Source organism: Triturus cristatus, chromosome 8 (genome assembly GCF_964204655.1).
Source record: "Triturus cristatus chromosome 8, aTriCri1.1, whole genome shotgun sequence".
NCBI classification, from domain to species: domain Eukaryota; kingdom Metazoa; phylum Chordata; class Amphibia; order Caudata; family Salamandridae; genus Triturus; species Triturus cristatus.
The window spans coordinates 1,533,608,330-1,533,632,482 of NC_140591.1; the positions used below are offsets into that span (position 1 = coordinate 1,533,608,330).

Below are 24,153 nucleotides of genomic sequence, written 5' to 3' on the forward strand. Positions count from 1 at the left end.
ACCTCCAGTACATAGCAGTTTCCCTGCCTGCATTGGAGCTGGCAGAGAAATCGGTGTTTGCTCTCGCTTGGCGGGAGCTATTTCATATCTCCTGCTAAGTGGAATCAAACACCAAGTCTGTCCCAGCGGGCACGAGCTTGTAAGGTTTTGGGGTCCTCAGGGCCTAGCAAGGCTCAGGGAGAGGGCCTCAACCCCCCCCCCCGTCCTTTAAAAATATTAAGTCCTTGGGGACGAGGTCCCCAGGGCTTAAGGAGGGTCAAGGAGGTGGGCCCCCTCCCCTTTAAAATATAAATGGCCCTGGGTGATGGGGTCCATAGGGCCATAATAGTTTCAGGGAGGCTCCCTCCTCTTTAAAAAACAGGCCCTGGGGTCCCCAGGTCCAGAACCTAAGGCTGGTGTGGGGTTGGTTGCCTTTGGGGAGGTTGGCCACAGGGCGTGGCCCCAGGCCATGTGGCCAGCCCCCTACTGCACGTGGCCAGAGGCAATGCGCAGCGTGGGGTTGGCTACATACAGCTGCAGCAAACACCTGCTGCTCATGGAGGCCGTGTGCAGCGGGGCATTGGAGTATTGTATGGTAAAAAATAACAACTAGAAATTCACTGAAAAAAACTAAGGTTAAAGTAACGTTATAGTTAGCTGAAATGCTCAGTAACAACATAACATTTTAAACTCTAAAAAACACTGAAATTCACTAGTTATTGTTATAGTTATCTCAAGTAACTATAATTTGTGCCCTTAGGTAATTATAACTAGTGCCCTCGCCATGCACTGCTGATTACCCTACATATTACATCACTCATGACATCACTGATAATATCACTGTGCATGGTGGGGCATGAGATATGGTTACCTTTGGGCACTATTTGTGAAAAATGAAGATTGCCGCTTCTGTGGGATGCACTCACTAGGGGTAAGCCAAACATCAAAGAGGCAGCACACTTGAAACCTCTCCTCATATAGGTACTGCCAAAGCGTTTCGGATAACCTCCTTCCTCTGGGCAGTTTGTAGAAAAAGGAGAGGCAAACAACAGGCTAGCATAACATCCCCTCTTTTATTTCTAAAAGTTTCAAATGCAAGTCAGGTGAGTTGATACTTGCATGCTGGGACTGGTAGTCTTTTACTCCCAAGTGGGCGTTGCCTCGCAATTTTCTAAAAGTTAATCGTGGGACAAACAAAGTTCCAAAGCGGTGCCTGTATAGCGAAGGCTCCCCCAGCTCCACATCGCCATGCCAGTGCAAATGCCGCGGACCCGCTTGGATGTCACAGCGGTGCTATCCCGTGACCTGGGCTGGCCACTTTTTGTGAAAAATGAAGATTACCGCTTCTGTGGGATGCACTCACTAGGGGTAAGCCAAACATCAAAGAGGCAGCACACTTGAAACCTCTCCTCACATAGGTACTGCCAACGCGTTTCGAATAACGTCCTTCCTCTGGGCAGTTTGTAGAAAAAGGAGAGGCAAACAACAGGCTAGCAGAACATCCCCTCTTTTATTTCTAAACGTTTCAAATGCAAGTCAGGTGAGTTGATACTTGCATGCTGGGACTGGTAGTCTTTTACTCCCAAGAAAAATAAAAAATAAAAAAAATATATAGATATATATATATATATACATACATATACATATACATATACAGACCCAGTTGAAGGCGTCAGCCGAAATGCATCGGTCATCTTATCTGTATGTATTTAGTGCTTTTTAAGAACATGTTGGAGTTTGCACAAGAAAATGAAAAAGAAAAACAAATAAAAAGAAGTTGAACCAATACCCCTCAGATGCTTGTGCTCCATGCTGTGCTGCTGTGTTTGGTGTTTTGTTAAGTCGAATGCCGTGAAGGGGGGAGGGTGTGTGTGTGTGCATGCGTGTGTGTGTATATATTATAGTTAGGCTTAGATTGCACTCCTTCAAAACCAGTGAATTTCAGCAGTCATAGTTAGCTGAGCTAACTATAACTTATGCCTCCGCAATGCACTGCTTATGACCTCACATACTACACCACTCATAAAATGGTCAGTGACATCACTGATGACATCTTGAATGACATCACTAGTGGGTCTGTGAGTGGGTGCGTAAGTCTCTGAGTGGGTCTGTGAGTGGGTGCATGTGCGTCTAGGTGCATAAGTAAGTGGGGTGCATGTGTCTCTGAGTGGGTCTGTGATTGGTTGTGTGAGTGTCTGAGTGCAATCTGTTTTGCCTTTTCTACTCATTTTTCTGCCCTGTGTTTTGCCTTTCCTGATTGTTTTTCTGTCCTCTGTTTTGCAGTTTCTGCTAGTTTTTCTGCCGTTTCTATTCCCTCAAAAATGGGGGAGGAAAGCACTGTAATTTCAAAAGGGGAGGGGAGCTGCGCTGCCCCCCTCACCGGGTCGATTTTGGCACTGGGGACCCCATCCCCTGGGATCTGGCCACATTTGAATGGGAGCTGGGGCTGTGCTGCCCCCTCCTTGGGCCGATTTTGAGCACGGGGATCCCATCCTCCAGGGCATGGCTACATTTGAACGGGGGAGAGGAGACATGCGCCCCTCTCCCCTAACCGTATTTGGCCCTGGGGACCCTATCACCCGGGGACCGGCCATTATTCAATGGGGAGGAGGCCTGCGCGGCCCCCGTCCCTGGGCCGATTTCAGCTCCGGGGCTCCCATTTCATGGGGCCAGGCCACATTTGAATGGGGGAGGTGGGCCGTGCTGCCCTCACTCTGGCCCTATTTTGGACCCGGAGGCCCCATCCCCCAGGGCCCCCTGATGTATCTCTGGGTGCCCTAGTCCCAGCCAGGGCCTCCTGCGGATGCCAGCATTGCTGCTGCGTGCAGGGAGCTGATAGAAATTCAGCACCCTTCGTGCAGGAGAATAGTTTAATCTCTTTCCCTGCCCCCATGTCTGCAAGCAAGGAAAAAGATGAAACCTCAGCTTTCAACGGGCGGGAGCACTTTGTCAGCGACCGCCTAGCAAAAGCAAACCGCTATGTCCCAGGGGTGGGCCCCCGGGACACAGCAGGAGCCGGCTCTGGGTGGGTGCTGGTCCCCAGGGCCATAAATGGCTCCAAGAGGGGGGCCAGGTGGCCCCTCTCCTTTCTTGAATTTGGCCCCGGGAGGTGGTGGTCCCTAGGGTCAGGGATCAGCGCAGACCTCCTCTTGTTTTGATAAGCAATTTTATTGATTTTGACAATAAACATACACCAGCAAATCAGCAGTGGACACTGAAGATGACAAGTCACAGCCAGATGAACGATCAATCCCAGAACGCTCGACCCCATAAGTTACAGATGGATACAAACAATGGGTACACACTTTTGACTACCCCATGGTGCCAAGCCATTTGCCCTATACCCTGTGGTACTTCTTCTTTGGGCAACCCTGTGCTTCATAAATAGGTTATTCTTGTGTCGCACACCAGTCCACCCCATTCCGTCACGTAGATCTCCTCTTAAATGTTAATTGTAGCCCTGGGGAGGTGGTGGTTGCCAGGGCTTGGGGAGGCATAGACCCCCTCCTTTACTTTAACATAAGCCCCGGGGAGGTGGTGGTCCATGGGGCATAAAAATGCACATGGAGGGGGCCCACGTGCGCACCTGTCCTTTAATTTATTAAAGGAGGTATGCCCCCGGCATCTGGCCACCCGGGACTTACCTTAAATCAAGTGCAGAATACTGTGGTTGTTTTTGTTTTCATTTTTGTTGAGAATTTGCGAATTCATCATGATTTTGTGACTTTTTTTTTTAAAGTGCTTTTTTGCGCTGGCAGGACCCAAAGACCAGCTAAGGGGTCAGGCTGCCAACACTTCCTGGTTGAAGTGTTGGCAGCCAATCAGAGCTTTGCAGATCTTTGCACAAGCTTGTTATTATTCACAAATTAGCCGCGATCGTAGATAAACAAATTTGGATTTCCTTTAATTTCTCACAAACTACTGAACGGATTTACACCAAATAACTGGAAGCGTGATACCTTTCTGCCAAATTCAGTGTAATTTCTCCCAGCGATTTGGGTTGTAGTCGTGTTCAAAGCTCCTATGGAATTTAGCATGTGAAACACACTTTTTTTTACCCCTCCCCCCCCTGTTTTTCTCGGCCCCTGCTTGATGTATCACCCCGAAACTGTCCATGCACACCAAGAATCACTGGCAGAGAGCCAAGTTAAATGCATTCTTTTAGTTCTGTTCTCGTAGCTACATGGTTTCTAGTAAGTCTTTTCAACAGAGCACTGAGAAATATTTGAACTATTTGACAAATCAGGTTTGCAAACTTGTGAGATGTGGGTGTGATATTTTAGGGTGACTGGAACTAACGAGGCCTTTTAAACATATCTGTCCACCCACCATATCTGGCTGCCTTTGCCAGTAAGTGAACATAAACATGTTCCGGAATTACCGCCTGTTTCACTTGTTAGTAAGTCTGCTCACAGGACAGGATTGTGTGCATTCCAGGGCAGGGGCTTCTGCAGGTTTGTTGACGTCCACAAACATTTTGCTGGTAATTTTCCACCTTTAAATCTGTTGGAGATGTACTCTTGCCAAAGGCTGGAATAAATCTGTTTTTAGGGTACGAAAGGCAAGGAAATCACCAAACATTGGTGGGAATGTAGAGGAAGGGGCTTACCACCTCCAGGGAATAATATATTCCATGTGGAGAAACCAAAAATGTAAAAGTTACAATCAAGAAGCTGCACTTGTGTTTTTCATTACATGTGTGGAAATGTAAACTTGCAACATTTCCTTTTGCAAAAAATATTTACACACTACAGGGCAGTCATACATGTATACGTGTCATACAGGTATGCAAATCCTATGAGCCTAGTAGTGTCAAATGCTGACTGCCCAGGTTCGAGTTTTGTGCATCGGGCCTTATAGGTTAAGGGGTTGGGAGGCCAGGATGCTCTGAAAGTTGACGTTTTCCAAATGTTAAAGAGCCCTGCCCTGCCCCGATGGTGATGGAGGTGCAAGAAAGGCTCCAATTGCACCAAAATTGGGCAAAATGCAGCATATTTCACACTCACTGCTCTTAGCTGAGCCCAACACTGCGGACAGGTTGCCCAACACTCATAAAGCTAGAACTTCACTTGCACAGACCTGCGACTACATTTGGAATACAGTCTGAACTTTTTAAAATGTATAGATAATTCCTGTAGCACTGCTGTAAAGCTGTGGTAATCACAGTTTCTCATGCGTAGCTGTACACATCCTTTGTGAATTTCAAGTAGTGACAAGTCATACACTGCAGGGGAACAATAGGGCTGAACCTTTGTTTATTACAGCGCACCTGTTGCACTTCTGACCGCTATAAAGAAGAGTTCTCGTTATTATCCTGTTTGTGGGCCCTAGATAATAGATAACAGTAAACCAGACTCGACCTTAGAAGGATGGAATGCCTTCAAAATTATGGCCTGCAGATCACTGCGTGAGTCTTGAGCAAGTTCAGCTGGTCACACCAAGGCACCAGCTTACAAACTGTAAAAATAAATGTTGATACCACAGAGCTAATTTTCACAAGCTTATAATTAAAAAAACATCACATAAACACGTCTTCTTCTAGTCATGAGGCCTAGTCAATGTGTATTTATTTCAATGCACGGATGTAATCCCCTGTATTCTGGGTATGGTTAAAAACCATTTTGTATACAACTACTGCCCATGACAAAGGTGCTCGGTATAAACCATGTATGTAGCTGCATCGAGTGTATTATGCTATTTAGTACCTTTGTTGAGAGCGAGAAGGGGACATGACCAACTTGAGACTTCGCCTACCTGAGCCATGGCTGTTTCCCACACCCAACAGTATTAATATGTAGCATTATTACACTCTGCGAAGCCTCATAGACACCATGCAGCAGATTCCACATTAATATCACCCCCCTGCACTGTAAATCAAGCGCCAAGATTGCTGGAAAGCTACATGAGACAGACACATTCTTCAGAGAGGCTGAAAAAGAAATGTGAAATCATGAACTGAGGGAAGTATCTTACAAACACACGGATTAATAAAAATAGATAGGCAGAAACTTCCCCTTATATGAATATCTCCCTACAAAACTTTTGATCTGTGTTTAATTTCTAAATCCAGCCAAACTCACTTCGAGCATGTTTGTGTCTGCTTTAATTTAATACTCTGACCCTAGTCCTAGCATATTTGGGAGTGAGTACCGGAAGGTTTGGAGACGGCACAGGTCAAGATCTTTTGCAGTGACTTACATAAAGTTGGCATGCTGCTAATCTATGTTTTTGGAGTCTGCGGGCCCAGTTCACAAAAGTAATCTGAGACAAAATTCTAACTTTCGGTATTCACAAAGGGCATTTAGGAGTAGTAAAGTTAGGATTCCTAAATGCCCTCTGTCAATACCGAAAGTCATAAAGTTAGGATTTTGTCTCAGATTAGTGAATCTAGCAAAACATGTTTTTGGAGTCTATGGTTAACATACTACTGACATGAGAAGTGGATCAAGGGGAAATTGTCCTGGGCGAATGGGATTCAAGAGAGTATTGTGTAATATCATCAGCACTTTGGTGGGAGAAGCTATGTTGTTCGAATGACGTTACTGAACCTGTCTTCGGCCCCACTGTCTTTGGATTTATTGCTAACATGTTCCCGAGTTATTGTTATGTCAAGATGTATTGGCCAGTTTTCTCTAAGGAAAGAATTTACATTCTTCCATTTGCTGATACCTTTGAAGTAGCAATTGTTTAGGTTTTGACCAAAGGGTGAGTAGCCATAAGGCATATTCACTCACACTGACAAATATGATGGCGCCCACTGCGGGAGACAACTGGTCGAGTCTTTGACACAGCAGAGGAGAAGAATTTGCGGCTGTTGTGTTATGAATGACTTACTTGTAAATGGGCATGGCGATGTGCTCCATGAAGCTGATCTGCAGCTCGGGGATGTACGCCTTCTCCCGATCCATCATCTCGCTTGGCCTGTTACCCATGGCTTTCTCCTGCAAGAAGCAGACGCATGTATTGCAATGCTTTTGTTAACGATCCTCAAATCCTTGATAGTCTTATTTCCTCATACTCTCGTAGTCCTCTTTTCCCTTCTTCCGGTGCCTCTCTTTACTCATCAATATTCTTCATCAACCCCTGCCATTGCCTCTCTGCTTCTGCCCTCTCGTATTTTGTGTCCTTTCTCTTCCGTGTTATAGTGATTGAGAAGATTGCTTGTTTGCCCTCTTGTTGCCCTACTTTCTGGTTTGTACCTCTACCCTTCTCTTGGAACGCTCTGAGATCTTTATTTACTAGTTCCTTATTTTCACAATGTGACATCCCAAAGCCTCCAAGCTTGAGGTCCTCCATGCTTGAGGTCACCCTATTTTATGCCTATCTCCTCCAATTCCGGTACTACTCATACAGCCTCCTCTCTTACAGGATCTATAAATCGTACTCATTGCTGCACATCAAGACAATGGGCCCAATTCACAAAGGTAAACTGAGACAAGATTCCAAATTTACAAAAGTTTTGGTCTTAAGTTTAACTGAGATCAAAACTGAGACAAAGGTCTAACTTGTAAATGCCCTTTGTGAATACCGAAAGTCGTAAAGTTAGACTTTCGTCTCAGTTTACCTTTGTGAATCGGGCCCAAAGTGTTCGCTCAAAAGTGAGCATTCTATTTCCATCCCACTGAGTTCACCTTTGCCCTGTCCTGGTAAGATCTGGAAACTTTAAAGCTGTTCCCTTCAACATCTCTAATGAAAGCTCATAACATGGGAGTGGCATTAGCCCGTATTTGTGTTCACACGTACCTATGAATTTTTCCACTCAGCTGTTAATTCTGCAACTGTGCCTACTCTTTAGCACATGCTTGTCACTACAGTTCCTAGTATTCTTTGGAATCTTGTTTTTTTATGTGGAAAAGATCACATTTAGGTTCTCCTCAATTTATGAGGAATGATGTACTAAGTGACAAGGAGATGGCAAAAAAGATTCCCACAACCAAGCTAAGAAACAGGTAGAACCAGAACTCTGATCCAAAGACATCTGCTGAAAGACCAGATACCATGCTTTGCAAAGGCCCCTCATTGCTCTTTTCACCAAACTGATTATCAGTGCAAAGTACTAATCACTTACCAGGTCTCCCTGAGAGAAGAATTCTTTGTAAATCAGTTCCTGCGAAGGAGAAAGACACCATTCAGAATTATAAGGGTAAAGATATCTCAAGTCACACATTATAACTATTTGGAGAAATGTGCACTGATCTATAGGAATGGGTTGGAACCCTCTTTTACATGTTTCTTATGCTATTGATTTGAGGCGATAGAGTTGGTTTTGAGGTGTTTGACCCCACTACTTTGAAATTTGGGGGGCTATTCAGTAAAAGCTCACACAACACAGGGCAAAAAGCAAAGTTGCTATACTGCGTTGCGTTAATGGGAGAGAGCCGCATAGTGCCATATCTACTAAGATATGACACTCTTCAGCTCTCTCCCTGGGCTGGTGCACTTGAGTCTGCCAAGTGCCAACGCAGGGCCCCTTCCACCATGGTGCAAGAATGCCTGCGTCACAGGAAGCATTATTTTGTGCAGGAAGGGATACCATGCTGTACACAAAAATCCTAAGAGGCCACTTCCCCTTTGGATGCATGTTGCAAGGAGGAAGTAATGATGAGAAAAAAACATATTTCTCCTTGTTTCGCCATGGTCGGGGTGGCGGACTATTTTGGTGCAATCCCAGGTTTACTGATTTCAGTACATCTAGGATTGTATCAAATTCTGTGGATGGATGCACAGGAATGCCCATGCTCCACCTATGGACTGCCTACCACATTGAAATGTAATGCTACGCCAGTGCAAGCGTCTGAGCTTCGTTATGTTTCTTTACAAAGTCACCCAAGGTGGTGCAAATCAACACTTAATCCTTTGTGCTGCTTTGCTTTGCCTTGCGCTCTGCAAGGGCAACGCAAAGGCTTAGTAAATCTAGGCCTTGATGCAGGCTCCTGCCCATTGAGGACTTTGATGACAAACCTCTGCACCTGGGCACTCTTGGGTAGAAACTGAAGCAGTATGTTGTGTTCCCATCACAGACCGCCCCCTTCTGACGAACGGTAGAAGTACAACACGTATGTGTCAAACGATATACGGGCCCTCATTTAGCAGATAGTTCTCTGTGCTTTGCACTACTTGAAAATCAGGTAGGAGGCACAAATGTAAGCACATTTCCTGCCACATACTTATTTGCACTTAGTAAGCAGCATTAGTGGGAGTAGGTCAGTTGATGGTTCCTCTATTTTTTTATAAGGAAACTCATACTTAGGTGTGGCTGTCTAGAGGAATTAACAATAACATTCTGCAAAAGCATATGTGACTGAATATGTGGTTCTTTTGCCAATTGTTTCTGCACTCATGAAGAGTGCAGGGAGTATTAATATCTGCCTCTTAAATTAGCAACACTAGATGGACCACATACCCGGGAACAAGCACTTGTGCAGGGTGCACGTATGCATGCTTGGATTAGTGGTGTAAAGCAAAATGATGGGGCCCTACTGCCGAAGGAGATGAGGGGGCCCCTGAGTCTCCCATATCTTACAGATGTTCATATACCTTGGCATGAATGGGCCTACCTGAAGGGTGGGGGACCCCTCGAGGGGTGGGCGGCTCCTGAAGGGGTGGAGTCCCCGCTGCACCACAGGGGCTTGTATTACACCCCTGGCTTGCATTTACAATGCATTTGCATTACATGATCTCTAAGCATGCCTGGTTTGGTGAGGGTGTGGGCAGGAAGGGATTACTTACTGCAATCTTCCTTGTGGTTTTCCATCCTTTGGTCTGATCCGAGAGGTCACACGACGTCATGAGAAGACACAGCAACAAACTATGATGATTTTTATTTTTGGGGTCATAGCCAACTGTTAAAAAAACAGAAAACAGGATATCAAAGTATGACAGTTATGTTGGGTTTCAGCAAGAAGGCATCTATTTGATATCGATTATGGGGTCATTTCGAGTTATGGGAAGTGGCCCGTCATGTGCCCGTGGCCGGAGGTCATGGCCTCCTTCCCTCTTGGGGATTACTGACCACCATATTTAGAGAACTCCACCTGCCTGATGGAATCTCTATGCCTTCAAAGAGGCTGCCACCACAGGGCTATTCTGAAGCACTGTAAAGGTTGCTAAGCAGTCGTTGTTTCATGCGGCCACTCAGCAAACCTTTTTATTTTTTAAAAACAAGCTCTGAAAGCAAGAGCTTGTTTTTGAAAAAAAGTGACCTTGACACCCTGGGAGTTTTTTTTGAAGTTGTTGGGTTGATTTTTCCTTTATTCTGTTCAGGACCACCAAGCTTTACCATCTGGTGGTCTCTGAACAGAAAAAAGAGTGTCGAACTATCTGCCCTAAATAGGGCAGTCAAACTGAGATAGTTACATAGATGGTCTGATGTCTGTGGGGCTGTCGGTTCTGCGAATCCTGCTGGGGCTCTGGCGGCAGAAACACAATGGTCTGCTGGAATTTAAATAGAGCAGGTGGACCATCAATTTAGCCGACACATACCTCCGCCCTGTCCATAAAATGTAAACACCCCCATTAAATATGAATTAATTAACATTTTATTTTTGCCAATATATATTTGTACAGATATGTGATTTACAGAACATAATCAGTCTACAAAGCAACACAGTGCTCACCAGGAGGGTGATAACAGATTAAGGAGGTGTCAGGTGGGTGTTAAAGAGGGCTGGGGATGAAGCAACAATGTGGAGATGGGGTTTGCAGTAATAGGAGGAGTGTGGCTCAATGGTTAGAGCGGCAGAAGCAGAGTTCTGGCCAGGGACCAGGGTTCAATTCCCGCCTCGGTGGGGCTCGGGCTCAATTTCCTCGGACCTGTCTATTCTCGCCTCGGTGCCTATTCTAATCATGGGCCCCACGCTGCAACTCTGGGCAATAGCTTGCTTAGCCTCCACACCGGCCCCAACAGCGCTAAGGATGCCTGGCTTCACCCTGGGGGTGCCCAGGAGTGGACACTTCACAGGGAAAGCCAGGAGGGGTTCCACAGCGGTATGAGTATCAGCGCCAGGAAACCGCAAAGGCGACACCGCAAGGTGGCCGTCTGGTGACAGTGCGCTCTATAAGTACCTTGACATTTACATTTACATTTATACGAGAGCGGCGCCCGGAGTGAGGATGCAGAAGAGGGTGGGTGGTGGTCCTCAAGGGTAGTCCGGTGATGAGGAGGTCACAGTGTGACAAGATGTTCTTTGAAGAGATGGACCTTCAGCTCTTTATGGAATTTATGAAAGGATGATGCCTGTCTGAGCAGGATGATGTTTCAGACTTTTGGCTCATAACAGTCGATTTCTTTCCAATACTTACTGCTCTTACTCAATTCATGCCTGGTGATGCGGCTGCTGTGTTGTGTGATCCTCAAGATATCTTAATCTCCATTGCCACGTATAAGGGGGTGCTTGAGTTGACCACCTTATAGATTATGCAGCAGGTTTTAAATGTGAAAGGAACAGGAGTGGAAGCCAGTGCATTTTTTATACATTATATTAACAGGCCTCGATTGATGAATTTCTATGGCTCAGTGTAAGCGGTACCATGGGAGATAAGGCTGTTCCTAGGATTTAAAAAACAGTCTTTGAATCTGCATGGAACCGTATGTAGTTTCTTCAACACTTAATGCAGCTGAAACTGTGCAATCAATCCCAGCTGTGACCCCAGGCTACTACAATCAGAGGTTTATGCACTTGCTTGCACACCTTGCTACAGCTTTGTGTGCAAATGTGATTTTTATTTAATGCAATTGTTTCAGTGAAAGCCTGTTTCACCTACTGTGGAGTCAGTGGGAGGGATGTGTATTTGTTACATACTGCCTTACTTTATTTCCTTATTGTGAGACCTGACATCCTTGATGTGGTTTTCCCTCAACATTTTGCCTTCAATCCTACTATTTTTGCTGACTTCATATTTGCTGGCTTTAGGACTCTGCAATTTTTAACACTGCTAACGAGTGCTACGGTGTTTTTGCTCGCTCCCTAAACATGGTAACATTGGCTTACACCCAATAGGCTCATTTAATTTACTTTTACGTACCTTGTAAAGTAGTGCTACATGTGCCCAGGGCCTGTAAATTAAATGTAATTAGTGAACCTGCAGAACCGATTGTGCAATTCACCTAAGTAGCCCTTTAAACATGCTTCAGGCCTTGAGGCTTGTGTATGTAGATTTAAACTTCTATTTCGACCTGGCAAAATACACCTTATCCAGACCTAAACCCTCCTTTTTAATAAATATATCTCCCCTAGGGTAGGCCATAAACAGCCCATAGGGCATGGTGCATTGTATTTAAAACAATGTTAGACATGTAGGTTTAACGTTTACATGCCCCAGTAGTGAAAAAAACTCATAAAACTCGCTTTTCACTACTGCAAGGCCTACATTTCCCATAGGATAACATTGGGGTACTTTATCACATATAATAAGTGATATCTTTCAGTTAGGAGCAGGTAGAAATACAGAGTTTGGTTTCTAAAGAATGTTATTATAAAATCCTCTTTAATGTTAAAGTTGGATTTTGAATTACAATTCTGAAAATACCACTTTTAGAAAGTTGGCATTTTCTTGTTCCAGCCATATGGTGCTTGCAGCCTCTATCCTGGGTTACATGACTAAGTGTAGCTGACAGTTGGTCTTTGTGTATTGCTCCCAGGCGGTGAGTCAAAGGGGGCATAGGAGTTGGCAGGTTGGGCCATCTCTGACTTGATAGGGGGGCGGAGCTTTCACCTACCACACTTGCACATCACAAATGCTCTGCTTCACCACACTCACAAAGGGTCTGACACTAGGCTTTAATGCCCCCAGAGAAACTGGGGCACGGGCAAGGTGGCAGGAAATTTCAAGCAACTCTAGGGATGGAACCCTCTAGAAACTTCTCCTACTTCAAACCTGGCGCCAAGGATAAATAGTGCACCCTCAGACCCAACTCTTCAGCACACTCCTAAACCAATGGATACTACAGAAAAGGACTGCTGTGCTGATCTGCTGCAAGAGGACTGCCACTCTGCTGCCCTGCCTGCTGAGAAGGAAGACTGGACCTGCACCCTTCCTCTCAGGCTGAAGTGACTCCAAGGATCAGCTAACTGACCTCCTGTTCTGAGGTACAGGGACATAACACGCTCCAGAGGCCTTCCTGCATCTGTACAGCTCACCAGATGACTGGACCTGCTGCCTGGACCTACAACTGGAACGGCCTCTTATGTGCTACAGTGACAGCAGCAACAGTCCTTGGTGACCAACAAAACGAATCTCCAGCAACGATCACCTTTGATGCCGGTCAGGATCTTCACACTACAGCGGCTACCGTCTGCAATATCCGGCTAGCCCTTCGCACAACAACGACGACCATACAGAACACTCTATCTGCTCCTCAGAGCCCCCTCCACTGCAAATGGAACTCTTTGCGGTGGACTTTCGATGGTAACTCTTTCAGCGAGACTAACCTGGTCGCTGTATCCATCTCACGCTCCATCATGGGCAGGCTGAACTTGTGACTTCCACTCGGTGTCGCATGACCAGATATCCGCGAGTGGTGCTTTGTGCTCTTCGACACTATACTTACCTTAGATCTTTGAAACTGCATATCTCTGGTTCTAGTGATTGGATGTTTGTTACTTTGGTGTCAAATAATTTAACATATTTTACTCAATTGTTTAAAAATGGTGTGGAACTTTTCTTGTGTTCTGTATTCACTTTATGTGCCGCATAAATACTTTACAAATTGCCTCTAATTTAAGCCTGATTGCTTTGTGCCAAGCTAGCAGAGGATTGAGCTCAGGGTGGTTTGAGATTTGCTTGTGTTTTGCCCTGACAAGAGTTATGGTTGCTGCTTGAGTAGGGTTTCCCCCCTAGAATCAGTAAACCAATTCCCTACACCCATTATTGGAAGACACATCTTCTTGTCACTCAATTGCTTACCATCAGTTTTACACTGTGCTGGAAGAGTTAAAAGTGCCCCAATTAGCCCTGGTCCTATGTTTGTATTACAAGTCTCAGTATATTTAGGGCCTCTGGAAAACTTAATGGAGAGGATATGTTATTTTGCCACTTAATACATCATCTGCTACATGGCTCACTAGTTTTAACTTATATGTTCTGAGCTCAAACAGATAAAAGGTTTTTAAAATCCCTGCACAATGGATGCAGTAACACAACCAACACTTTGTAAAGGTTAACTTGTCACCTTTCAGCAGAGGCCTCTTGTCTGCAGCAGGATAGAAAAGCCTTAAATACTTAAGTGTAATTCAAACAGAATGGAAAGTGTGGTTCTTCTTTTACCATGAAAATGATTATGTTATGTGTATTTTTATAGTGCTCTATCAGAAATGAGGAGGTTCTGAAGTGGTGTAGGAGGTTGTTTGTTCTATGCCTTAGGAGCAATGTATGAAAAGGTTTGATATCCTAAGCTACTTTTATTGTATGTGTGGGACATGTACTAGTGAGCATTCGGCTGAGCCGAGGTGCCTGGACATTTAGTGGAGATATACGTGACAGTTCAGCTATGCTGGGTCTTTGTTGTGTACTGCTTTGTATGTGTGGGTGAGAAGTTTGAACTGTACCTGTTTGTGTATCGAGAGCCAGTGGAGTTTTCTCAGTGTGCTGTAAGATCACTCTGGTTGCTTTGGTTTGGATGGTCTGTAGCCTTTTTGTGAGTTTCCTGGTGCTTCCTGTGTAGAAGACGTTCCGGTAGTCTAGTCTGCTGGTGATGAGGGCTTGTGTGATGTTATTCCTGTTGTTGTTTGGTATCCACTTGTAGATCTTTCTCAGCATCCTCAGGGTGTGAAAGCAGGATGTGGCAACGGCATTGACCTGGGGGTAGATGTCCAGCTTGTTGTCAATTATTATGATTCCAAGATTTCTTTTATCTGGGCTGTGTTGTGAATGGGTCTGAGGTCTGTGGAACACTAGGTAGGGTCCCATGGGGAGGCCACCTTCCCCAACGATCACCACTTTGGTCTTTTCTGTGTACAGTTTTTGACAGGTGGATTTCATTCTTGTGACTACTTTGATCATGCAGATGCGGAAGCTGTTTCTTATGCAGGGTGTTTTGTCCAAGAGACAGCTTCTGTTTTGTGTTGTCGGCCTACATATGTTGATGATGCATTGTATTGTATTGTAATTGCATTTGTATAGTGCTTACTACCCCTGAGGAGGCGTTGAAGCTCTTTTTCGGCGAGTAGTACGCTACTCCGGGACCCATTGAGGATTAGTGTTGAATTAGTATAGTGAAACATGCAAGTAAATTTTAAGTGGTGGATAGGTTAGTCAGTTATTTGGATTCGGAAGGATAGCAGAAGGACAGAAGAGGAAAAAAGGTTTGTATTTATATAGTGCTTGTTACCCATGATAGGGTGTTGAAGCACGCTACTCCGGAAACCCATAAAGGATTAGTGATGAATTAGTATGGTGAAATATGAAAGTAATTTGATAATTTGAGTGCTGGATATTAGTCAGTTATTTGGAGTGCTTTTCGGGTGAGTAGCACGCTACTCCGGAACTCATAAAAGATTAGTGTTGAAAATTAGTATAGTGAAATATGAAGTAATTTGAGGGGTGGATCTGTGATTCAGTTATTTGGATAGAGAAGGGTAGGTGGCGGGATAGAAGAGGGAAAGAGGTTTGTATTTATATAGCGCTTGCTACCCCTGATGGAGTTTTGAAGCGCTTTTTTGACGAGAAGCACACTACTCTGGAACCCATAAAGGATTTGTGGTGAATTAGTATAGTGTAATATGGAATTTGAGAAGTGAACATGTTAGTCTGTTATTTTGATTGAAAAGGATAGTGGAGGGATTGAAGAGTGAAGGATTGTTTTTTATTTCTTTTTTTACATCATAGCAGTAGGAGGAGGCTTTTGGATGAGTAAAAATGGTATTTGGAGGGAACGAGTCAGATGGAAGAGTTTGGAAAGGTTTGTTTTGGGGGATCAGTATAGTAAAAGAGGTTTCAGATGCTGCACGGAGGGGTAGAGTAGGTGAGAGTCTAGCAAGGGTTATTTTGGGGATCATAGCAGTGGTATGGGGTTTGGGATAAATGAGAGAGTGGATGTAGAGGATATATTGATAGATGTATAGGGTGAGAGATAGGGTGGTGCATTGGAAAGAATAGTAGAAAGAAGTTTGAGATGAGTCAGAAAGTTGGGCTAGAAGATATATTGAGAGAAGTATAGGCTGAGAAATAGGGTAGTGCACTGGAAATGCCAAATTAGAAGAAAGTGATAAATATATAGATCCATAAGTACATTGAAAGTATATAGATGCATAAAAGAGGTAAGTATATGTAGATTAAAGATATTGATAGAGGTACAGGATGAGAAGTAGGGTAGTGCACTGGATATGCTGTTTCAGGAGAAAAGTAACAGACACACAGATCCAAGTACATGAAGGTACATAGATGCACAATGGAAGCAAGTACATGTAGACCAAAGATGTTTTTTTTTCAACAACATAATTATTCTACATGTTTATACAAAGCAATACACAAAGATAGGTACATATCTATAGTGAAAATAAATGCTTATATACAGAGGAATATGCTGTAAATTTCTGTTTGTGTATGGTGCTTATGTGGGGAAGAGCCAATTCTTGAGTAGTTTTCTGAATATAAGGTGGTTGTCGGTGGATCTTATTTTGGGGGTAAAGAGTTCCTTAGTTTGGCTGCTTGAACAGAGAAGGATGTGCCGCCCATGTTTTTTTTCTTGTATCTTGGGATTTTGAGGCGAGATGCCCCTTTAGAGCGGAGGTTCCTTTGTTGAATGTGTTTGGTGATTTTATTCCTGATGAAAAGCGGTCCTGTTCCATGTATTGCTTTGTGGGTGATGCAAAGCAGATTGAATGTGGATCTTCTGGCAACCGGTGACCAATGCAGGGCTTTCAAGGCAGGTGAGATGTGGTCTCGCGGTTGGATATGCAAGAGTAGTCTGGCAGCCGAGGGCTGAATCCGTTGTAGTCTTTTCATGGTCGTTAAAGGTGATCTGTGGTAGAGGCTATTTCCGTAATCGAGTTTGGACAGAACAAGGGCGATGGTAGCTTGGAATTTGTGTGGAAATCCCAAATGAGGGAAAATTTGTCGCAGCATTTTTATAGTGACAAAGCCTGATCTTGCTTGTTTGTCCACTTGGGCATTCATCGATAGCTTGGAGTCCATGGTCATTCCAAGGTTTCTTACATCCTTTGATACTTTAGGCGGTGATCCCAGTTCATCAGGCCAGGCGGCAAGCGGGTCATTATGTTTCCAATCGCCACACGTGAGTATTTCCGTTTTGGAAGCATTCAATTAGAGATGGCTCCACGTCATCCACTGATCCACAGCTCTGAGACAACTGAAAATTGGGGATTTTCCAATGTCTTTGGAGCATTTGAGTTGAAGGAGTATTTGCGTGTCATCTGCATAGATGTGCCAGCGTAGTCATGTAGATGTTGCAGAGGGTTGGGCTGCGTAAGGAACCTGTCGGAACTCCACAAATTAGTTTTCCAGCTTCTGAGGAGTAAGGCCAGGGGTGCAGCTTCAGGCGGGGTGTTTGGGGTGTTACATCCCCCTAATAAATGTATTTTCTGTTAAATAGTTGGGTGCAGGTACTTTCGCTCGGGTGTGGTGAGGTGTCTGTCAGATTTCACCAATAAATTATCCATACACACAGACAAAAACACACACATTCTCTCTCCCTCTCTGCTTTAAAAGTCTTTAGAAAAGTTGGTTACTTTACAAAATATTGTGTTTCTCTCACTAAGTACCCCAACCAATCAGCATTCCTCTCTGTTTCCACTGCCCCTTTAGCCCCTCTCATGCGCCCTGTACATGTATAATGTATTTTAACATTATATGCCAGCGTGATTGTTGGAAAATCTGCAGCTCATTTAAGGAGGCATGTTGTTAGTTTGGGTTCGTTTCACTATTCACATAAATGCATGTTTAGGCCACAGGCTCGCTTCTCAGAGCAGCTGTTATTTTAAGATGACTCTGACTTTAGATGAATTCCAGATATGTTGCATCCCTTTGTAAGGTTCAATCTTTAAGCACCAGCTCGTGAAACATATACATCAATCATATGACATGTATTACATGATACTGCAGGTGCTGTTTCTTAACTAGAAGAGGTGCGCCCAGGGGCAATATTGTCTTAACACAAGGTCAGCTCAAAACTGGTGGCGCTTTGTAGGACAGGGTTGTGCCAAATACACGAGGCACCCCCTACCTTCATTACAGGAAGTGTCTACATGTAGGCGTGATGTTTGCTTTTATATAATGTATATGGTTCTTAGAGATAGAAGTGAAGTCCTAATAGGAGCCCTGTGTTTCTTTGCATGAGAGAACATTCATTTTCGGTGAAACATTTTCCTGGCGAGGGGTGTTCCTCACAGGGGGGTTTGGAAAGTCCCAGTTTACAGGATGGAAGGAGGCGGTTCTGGTAGATGAAACTTTCGGTTCATCCTAATTGTTCTAATACTGTTATTTTGATACTCACTTCTCAAAGACTTTATTGTCGCTTATGAAATAATCTGTCCAGCACTCGGTGTGTATTCTGCTCAGCTGAATGACCCACGGAAGCCATCCTTAGGTTGTTTATGATAGCTATGCCCAGGGGTCATGGCCATGAAAACTGACTCGCAGCGCGTCATGTGGCAATCTGGGCAGACTGGTTTTATCTATTATTCTCCACAACCAATTTGATATCTTTCATGCCGTCAACAAATTGGCGGTTACTGTATGTCTCATGAAAAAAAAGGCATGACCTACAGCAGTGCTTACTTATTCACGCTCAACATTTCTTTGTACCAAAATCCAATTGAAAGACTTGCCTGCCATCCAGTGGGCAAAGGGTGGAAGCACAGCGAATTAAATTTATATAGTCATATTTCATATACCATTGCTGAGAAGTTTCCAGATATGTGTGCCATTTTCATGGTTTCAATATGCTTATCAGTAGCACCACGTAGCTAAATGTGTAACGAATGACACATTAAGACTATGAAAAACAGTCAGTTTCATTATATAACAAGCATTGGCAAGGCCAAAAGGTCTCGCCTACGAGAGGTTTTGCCTTGGAAATGATTTGTAGCCACGCTGTACAGCAGAGAGTGCATGCTGTGCAGCATGGCTAAAAGTAACAATTATAAAAGCGCATTTGCGCTGGCCACAACATAGCGCTTTTAAGGGCATTAGCACTGGCAACATCATAGCGCTTTTTATAGGCATATTATCAAGAAACTGTGTAAAAATTATCGCTGCTTTAGAGGCAGAAAACTGCCGCTCAAGCGGCGATAATGAGCTTGATTATGATAATATGACCTTGAGAATTCCAATAGAAGCCCATGTTCACGCCAGAACCTGGGCTTCTATTGGAATTCTCACGAGCATATTATCAAGCCCATTATCGCCTCTTTCTGCCGCTAAAGCGACGATAATTTTAACACCATGCTTGATAATTATCGCTCAGCGCTCTTAGCGTGAGGATAATTATCGCCGGCCAACTCTGAATTTTATCGCGGAGTTAGCGTGCTATCAGCAACGCTTATCTCCAAAGCGATAAAATTTAGAGTGCAAGCTGCCAATTGTGAGATTATCGCTGGAAATAAAGCGATAATCCCACAAGGTTTGGCGATAGCTTGCTGATAGGGATAGACATACTTAGCCATGATATCCACCTTACATAGGATATCATGGCTAAGTCAGAAAAATACCAGACGTAAAAAAGCAGCGTTAACCGCGGTTAGCGCTGCTTTTTTTATCGCTAACAGGGTTAACAATATCCTTGATAATAGGAGAAATGTCGCTTAGCGACATTTCTCCTATTATTTTACTCTGGAACGCCCCCTTTGCATCTCATTAGAGATGCAAGGGGAAGGGTAGAGTAATAGGGTGCTAACATGCGAATTTGCGTGTTAGCACCCTGTTGCGGATAGGGCGCTAGTTTTATCTCTGCTTTTTTGGCTTTTAAAGCCAAAAAAGCAGAGATAAAGTCCTTGTTGATATGCCCCTTAGTTGGTAATTATTTTTAGCGCTGTATTCCCCCATCCTCATTCGCCTGTCATCTTCCCTCTACTCCCACGTCCTTCTCTCTCAGGGAAGTAGGTTGGGGGATGAGACGACAGGATGAGGGGGGAGTGTGTGGTAGAGAAGGACGCTGGTGTGCGGGAGGACAGACGACCGGTGGTGGGGCAAGCACACGGACTACAGATGGTTGGTGGGAGGGTCCGAGGCAAGCACTCTGACAATGGAGCATGAGCGGGAGGGGCTGGGGCAAGCACACGGACAACTAATGGTGAACGGGACGGTCTAGGGGAAGCACATGGACAACAAAGGATGTGTAAGAGGGGCTGGGGCAAGCACACCAACAACGAAGGCTGGGCAAGGGAAGCACGCGGACAAGAACCCAAACAACAGAGAGTTGGTGGGAGAAATTGGGGCAAGCAAACAGAACAGACAACGGTGTTTGAGTGGGGGGCTAGGACAGCACACCTGCACGGAGAGGAATGGGGAGGAACTCAGAGGCATGGAAGTACACGAGGGAGGCAACTGGAAAACATACACTCTCTTGTAGAGTGCTTAAACAAAATGAATAAAATATAGCACCTAAAAAAGCGAACAGAGGAAGGACTCAGTAATGTGTCTGTGCTCCAAGTGAGGGCCAAACACAAGAAGAGGAAGGACAGCCTATGGAAGTTGATGAAGAAGAAGCTAGCAAATGAGAGAGACAATTAAGCCAACCAATGGTAAGCAGTGGGTGGCCTCTAAGGCCAATAAGGTAACAAAAGGTCTCGCAAGATGCACTGTCTTATGCAAGACCTAGAAATGTATGTTCAAAACACACAGGGAAATATCTAATAATGTGACCAAAATATGGGTCATATAGAACATGGAATATGTGTTGTGCTAGACCACAGAGAAACCTATCAAAATATGAATGGGAAACATGTTATCAAGACAAGTGTCTTGGAACTGATAATCATTTGTGGCATCGTCGTATTGCACAGAAAATATGATTGCATGAAATTGAAATAGGCAATTACATGCATGGAAATGTTTGATCACATTGAACATATATGTCATGGATTCAACAGATAGAGAATAACAGATTAGTATAGGGTAACCATGGGCCAAATCAGCAACGGCCAGCGATAATTATCGCTGGCCGTGCTTAGCGATAATTTTCTTATCGCTTGCTATCTCTGCTTTTTATCGCCCTGGTAGCACGTTATCATCAACGTGCTGCTCCAGGGCGATAAAAATTCCAGAGATAGCGATGTTATCGCCGTTTTACAGGGAACATCGCTGGTTTTCCAGCGATGTTCCCTGCAAAAGGGCGATAACCTTGCTGATACGACCCTGTGGTCGTATCAGCATAATCCACCCCCAATGTTAGGGGTGGCTTAGTAAGGATTTTAGCAGACGTTAGTTTTTGGAGAAAACAGCAGTTTTCTCCAAAAACTAACGTCTGCTAAAATGCAAGGGCATCCTTGCTGATAGCGCAAAGACGCGTTATTGCTCTCCTGACATGTAGTGTATGTCAGGAACGCCCACTTTGCAGCTCATTAGAGATACAAAGGTAGGCGTAGTGTAAAAGGGTGCTAACATGCGAATACGCATGTTAGCACCCTCTTGCTGATAGGGCGTTGGTTTTATCTCCGCTTTTCTGGCTTTTAAAGCCAGAAAAGCAGAGATAAAGCCCCTTGATGATATGCCCCCATATTATCAAAACCAAAAGAACTGGACAGACAGCTGGCATAGACCCACTTAGCAGGACAATAGTTTAGCAGTCTCTGTGTCCGTAGACCAGATGACAGCGCATTCCAAAATAGAACTATAATAGCATTTTTCACAAACAGTGGGACACCCACTGACCAAACTGCAAATATTACACCAGAAAGTTGTGCTAATTACACAAGGAAAATGATAAGCAAGTCTGGTAAACCGTGTTAACTTTCCATTTGTCGGCACATAGGCCAGGTTGGGGTTGTGAACTTGTGTCATGGGACCCTACTGAGTTGGTGTTGTCGAGAGAGCAGCTCTGTGCAGCCTCCTTCCCTTCCTAAGTTTTCTACCAATAGCACAATTGGTCTATGGGTCACAAACTAAAACCTTTTAAAATGTTACAGTGCACATGCCACGCTACCATGCTGTGTGACATGACACAATAAAGTCTGCTGTTACCACTTCTCTGCAAGGGTTATGCAGCAGAGAGACCAGATCTGCTTATTTTTGTGTAGTATCACAACACAAAGGATTTTGGAGCTGTGAGCATGACAGGGCAACCTTTTCATTGTGTTGCTCATTCTCACCACTCGCCGCTCTCCTCTGACTCAGATTTAGACTACGCGTGATATTTTCAGACCTGCCAACACACTCAGTCCCACCCTGAGTCTCACAGTGTCATCTCTGCTCACACGGTCTCCCAGTGAGGATCCAATATTGCACGGTGGGAGATGACATGAGCTGGAAACACTTGTATAGTGTGGGTTTCCAGCTATTGTTTGGAGATTGAGGACTGCTGATGTCCATGGGGGGGGGTTTTCCAAATTTTCCTGGCCAGTAGCAGCCCTTCAGAAGCATTTCTTAAGGGGTGGGGTCGGGTCAGTTCTGACATAAGGCCCCACCCACTCTCCATGAACCCACCCACTCATGCTTCATAAAAATGATAGGCTTAAGCCACGCCCCTCCATTGACCTCACACCTTTAGACCCCCACCTCCTCTAATCTAGTCAAATATATCTGAAAGTTGGCAGGAATGAATTATGCATCCTTCATAGCACACTGTGAGTGGCTGTTTTGATGGTGTTCACTAAATGTTTAACTTTTTTTGTTTTCCAGAGGCAAACTTCCCAAAGTGGGAGTTTGTTTCTGAAAAACAAAAAAATGAATGACCCCTACAGTCTGCGAGAGTATTATATCAAAAACAATGTAAGGAGTGCTTGTTGGGTCATTCAGCTGATTAAATAACACACACAGTGCTAGACAGAATATTTCATGTATGACAATAATGGCTCTTCCTGGCGGTGGCAGACAGAAGAAAAGACATCACACTGTATACTCTAAATAGAGTGGGCTGAGTGAGATTTCTGTCAATGGAGTCACTGATGGAAATCTTACAGTCAACCAACCTCTAAATGAGGCTGATGGGCCTAGAGTTTGACAGACCGGGTACTCCTCCGCATTTGCCAGAGAGTACCCTGTGCGCCAAACTCTAAATCAACCCCTCCCCCCCCAACCTACTCCAGGACACACAGCATCTTGGACCTCTGAGCATGTCACTGAAGTCTTCTGCAGCACTCCCATTACCAGGGCTGAGTGCTTTGAGCTCTGTAGCACCTGCTAGCATAGGTCTAAACAAACCTAAGGAAGGCAGACCGCACTTATTGTTTTTGCAGGTTTTGCTGCATGGATCTCAAACGCATTATTTGTTGCTGGAGTTGGGGGAGGATGAACCAGTAGAGAGAAGCAGGTCACAGCGAAACAACAATCAGCACACAGCCTGAGCTCGCGCCGCCCACCCCTCAAGGACGGTATGCTCCTGACATACATGTTAAAACTCAGTTGTACATCCATTTTTGCCACAAACATATGTAATATAATTTGAGACAATAAATACATTGTACTGTCTACTATGTGTCAAGAGGGCAGGCAGTTGCCAAACAATGCTATATTTCAAACGAGTAATTTAGTAGTTATTATTATGTAGTTAATCAACATGAGCTAGTTAAGGCTGGAGCTTAGATCTGAGCTCTCATGTTGAATGCACTGTTCAATTTTAATAAAACAGTTGAAATACTATTCAAATCTTGGCTAAATCTACTAAATAAAGTATACTGCTAGGAAGAATTGGGCGTGCTGAACGAGGGGGAGATTGCTGAGCAGTTCAAAGACACTAAGGGTGTACAATAATGGAAACCTCCATATGATGTCCTGATTATATATTATATTTTTATTAGGTTTGTTGCTAGCCACGACCTTTTGATTTCACTAAAATTATGTGCATATTATACTGATGAGGGTGTTTCAGCCAGGTCTCTTCATTGGTCTGTTATTGTGTCATTCACATTGGTCTTCCTCCCAATACAGCAGACAACACAGTGCAGTGGGTCAGCCCACTTCCGGCAGTGACCAACTACACTGCGAATGACAGCATTCTGCAATTTTACAAGGAGCACATCCACACACAAAGTAGTTTGCTTATGTGTCAGGGACTACTAT

At 44.4% G+C, this 24,153-nt stretch overlaps 1 protein-coding gene across 3 annotated transcripts in view; it reads right to left on the reverse strand.

Moving 5' to 3' along the window:
• PDE2A (phosphodiesterase 2A) overlaps positions 1–24,153 on the reverse strand; it is a 1,179,840-nt gene that overhangs the window by 12,944 nt on the left and 1,142,743 nt on the right. For all 3 annotated transcript variants that reach the window (XM_085623379.1, XM_085623380.1, XM_085623381.1), the window contains 3 exons: positions 9,709–9,821; positions 8,048–8,086; positions 6,814–6,920 (listed from right to left, as the gene is read on the reverse strand). In XM_085623379.1, coding sequence (XP_085479505.1) covers positions 6,814–6,920; positions 8,048–8,086; positions 9,709–9,821 — 259 coding nt within the window. The remainder of the gene's footprint in view (positions 1–6,813; positions 6,921–8,047; positions 8,087–9,708; positions 9,822–24,153) is intronic.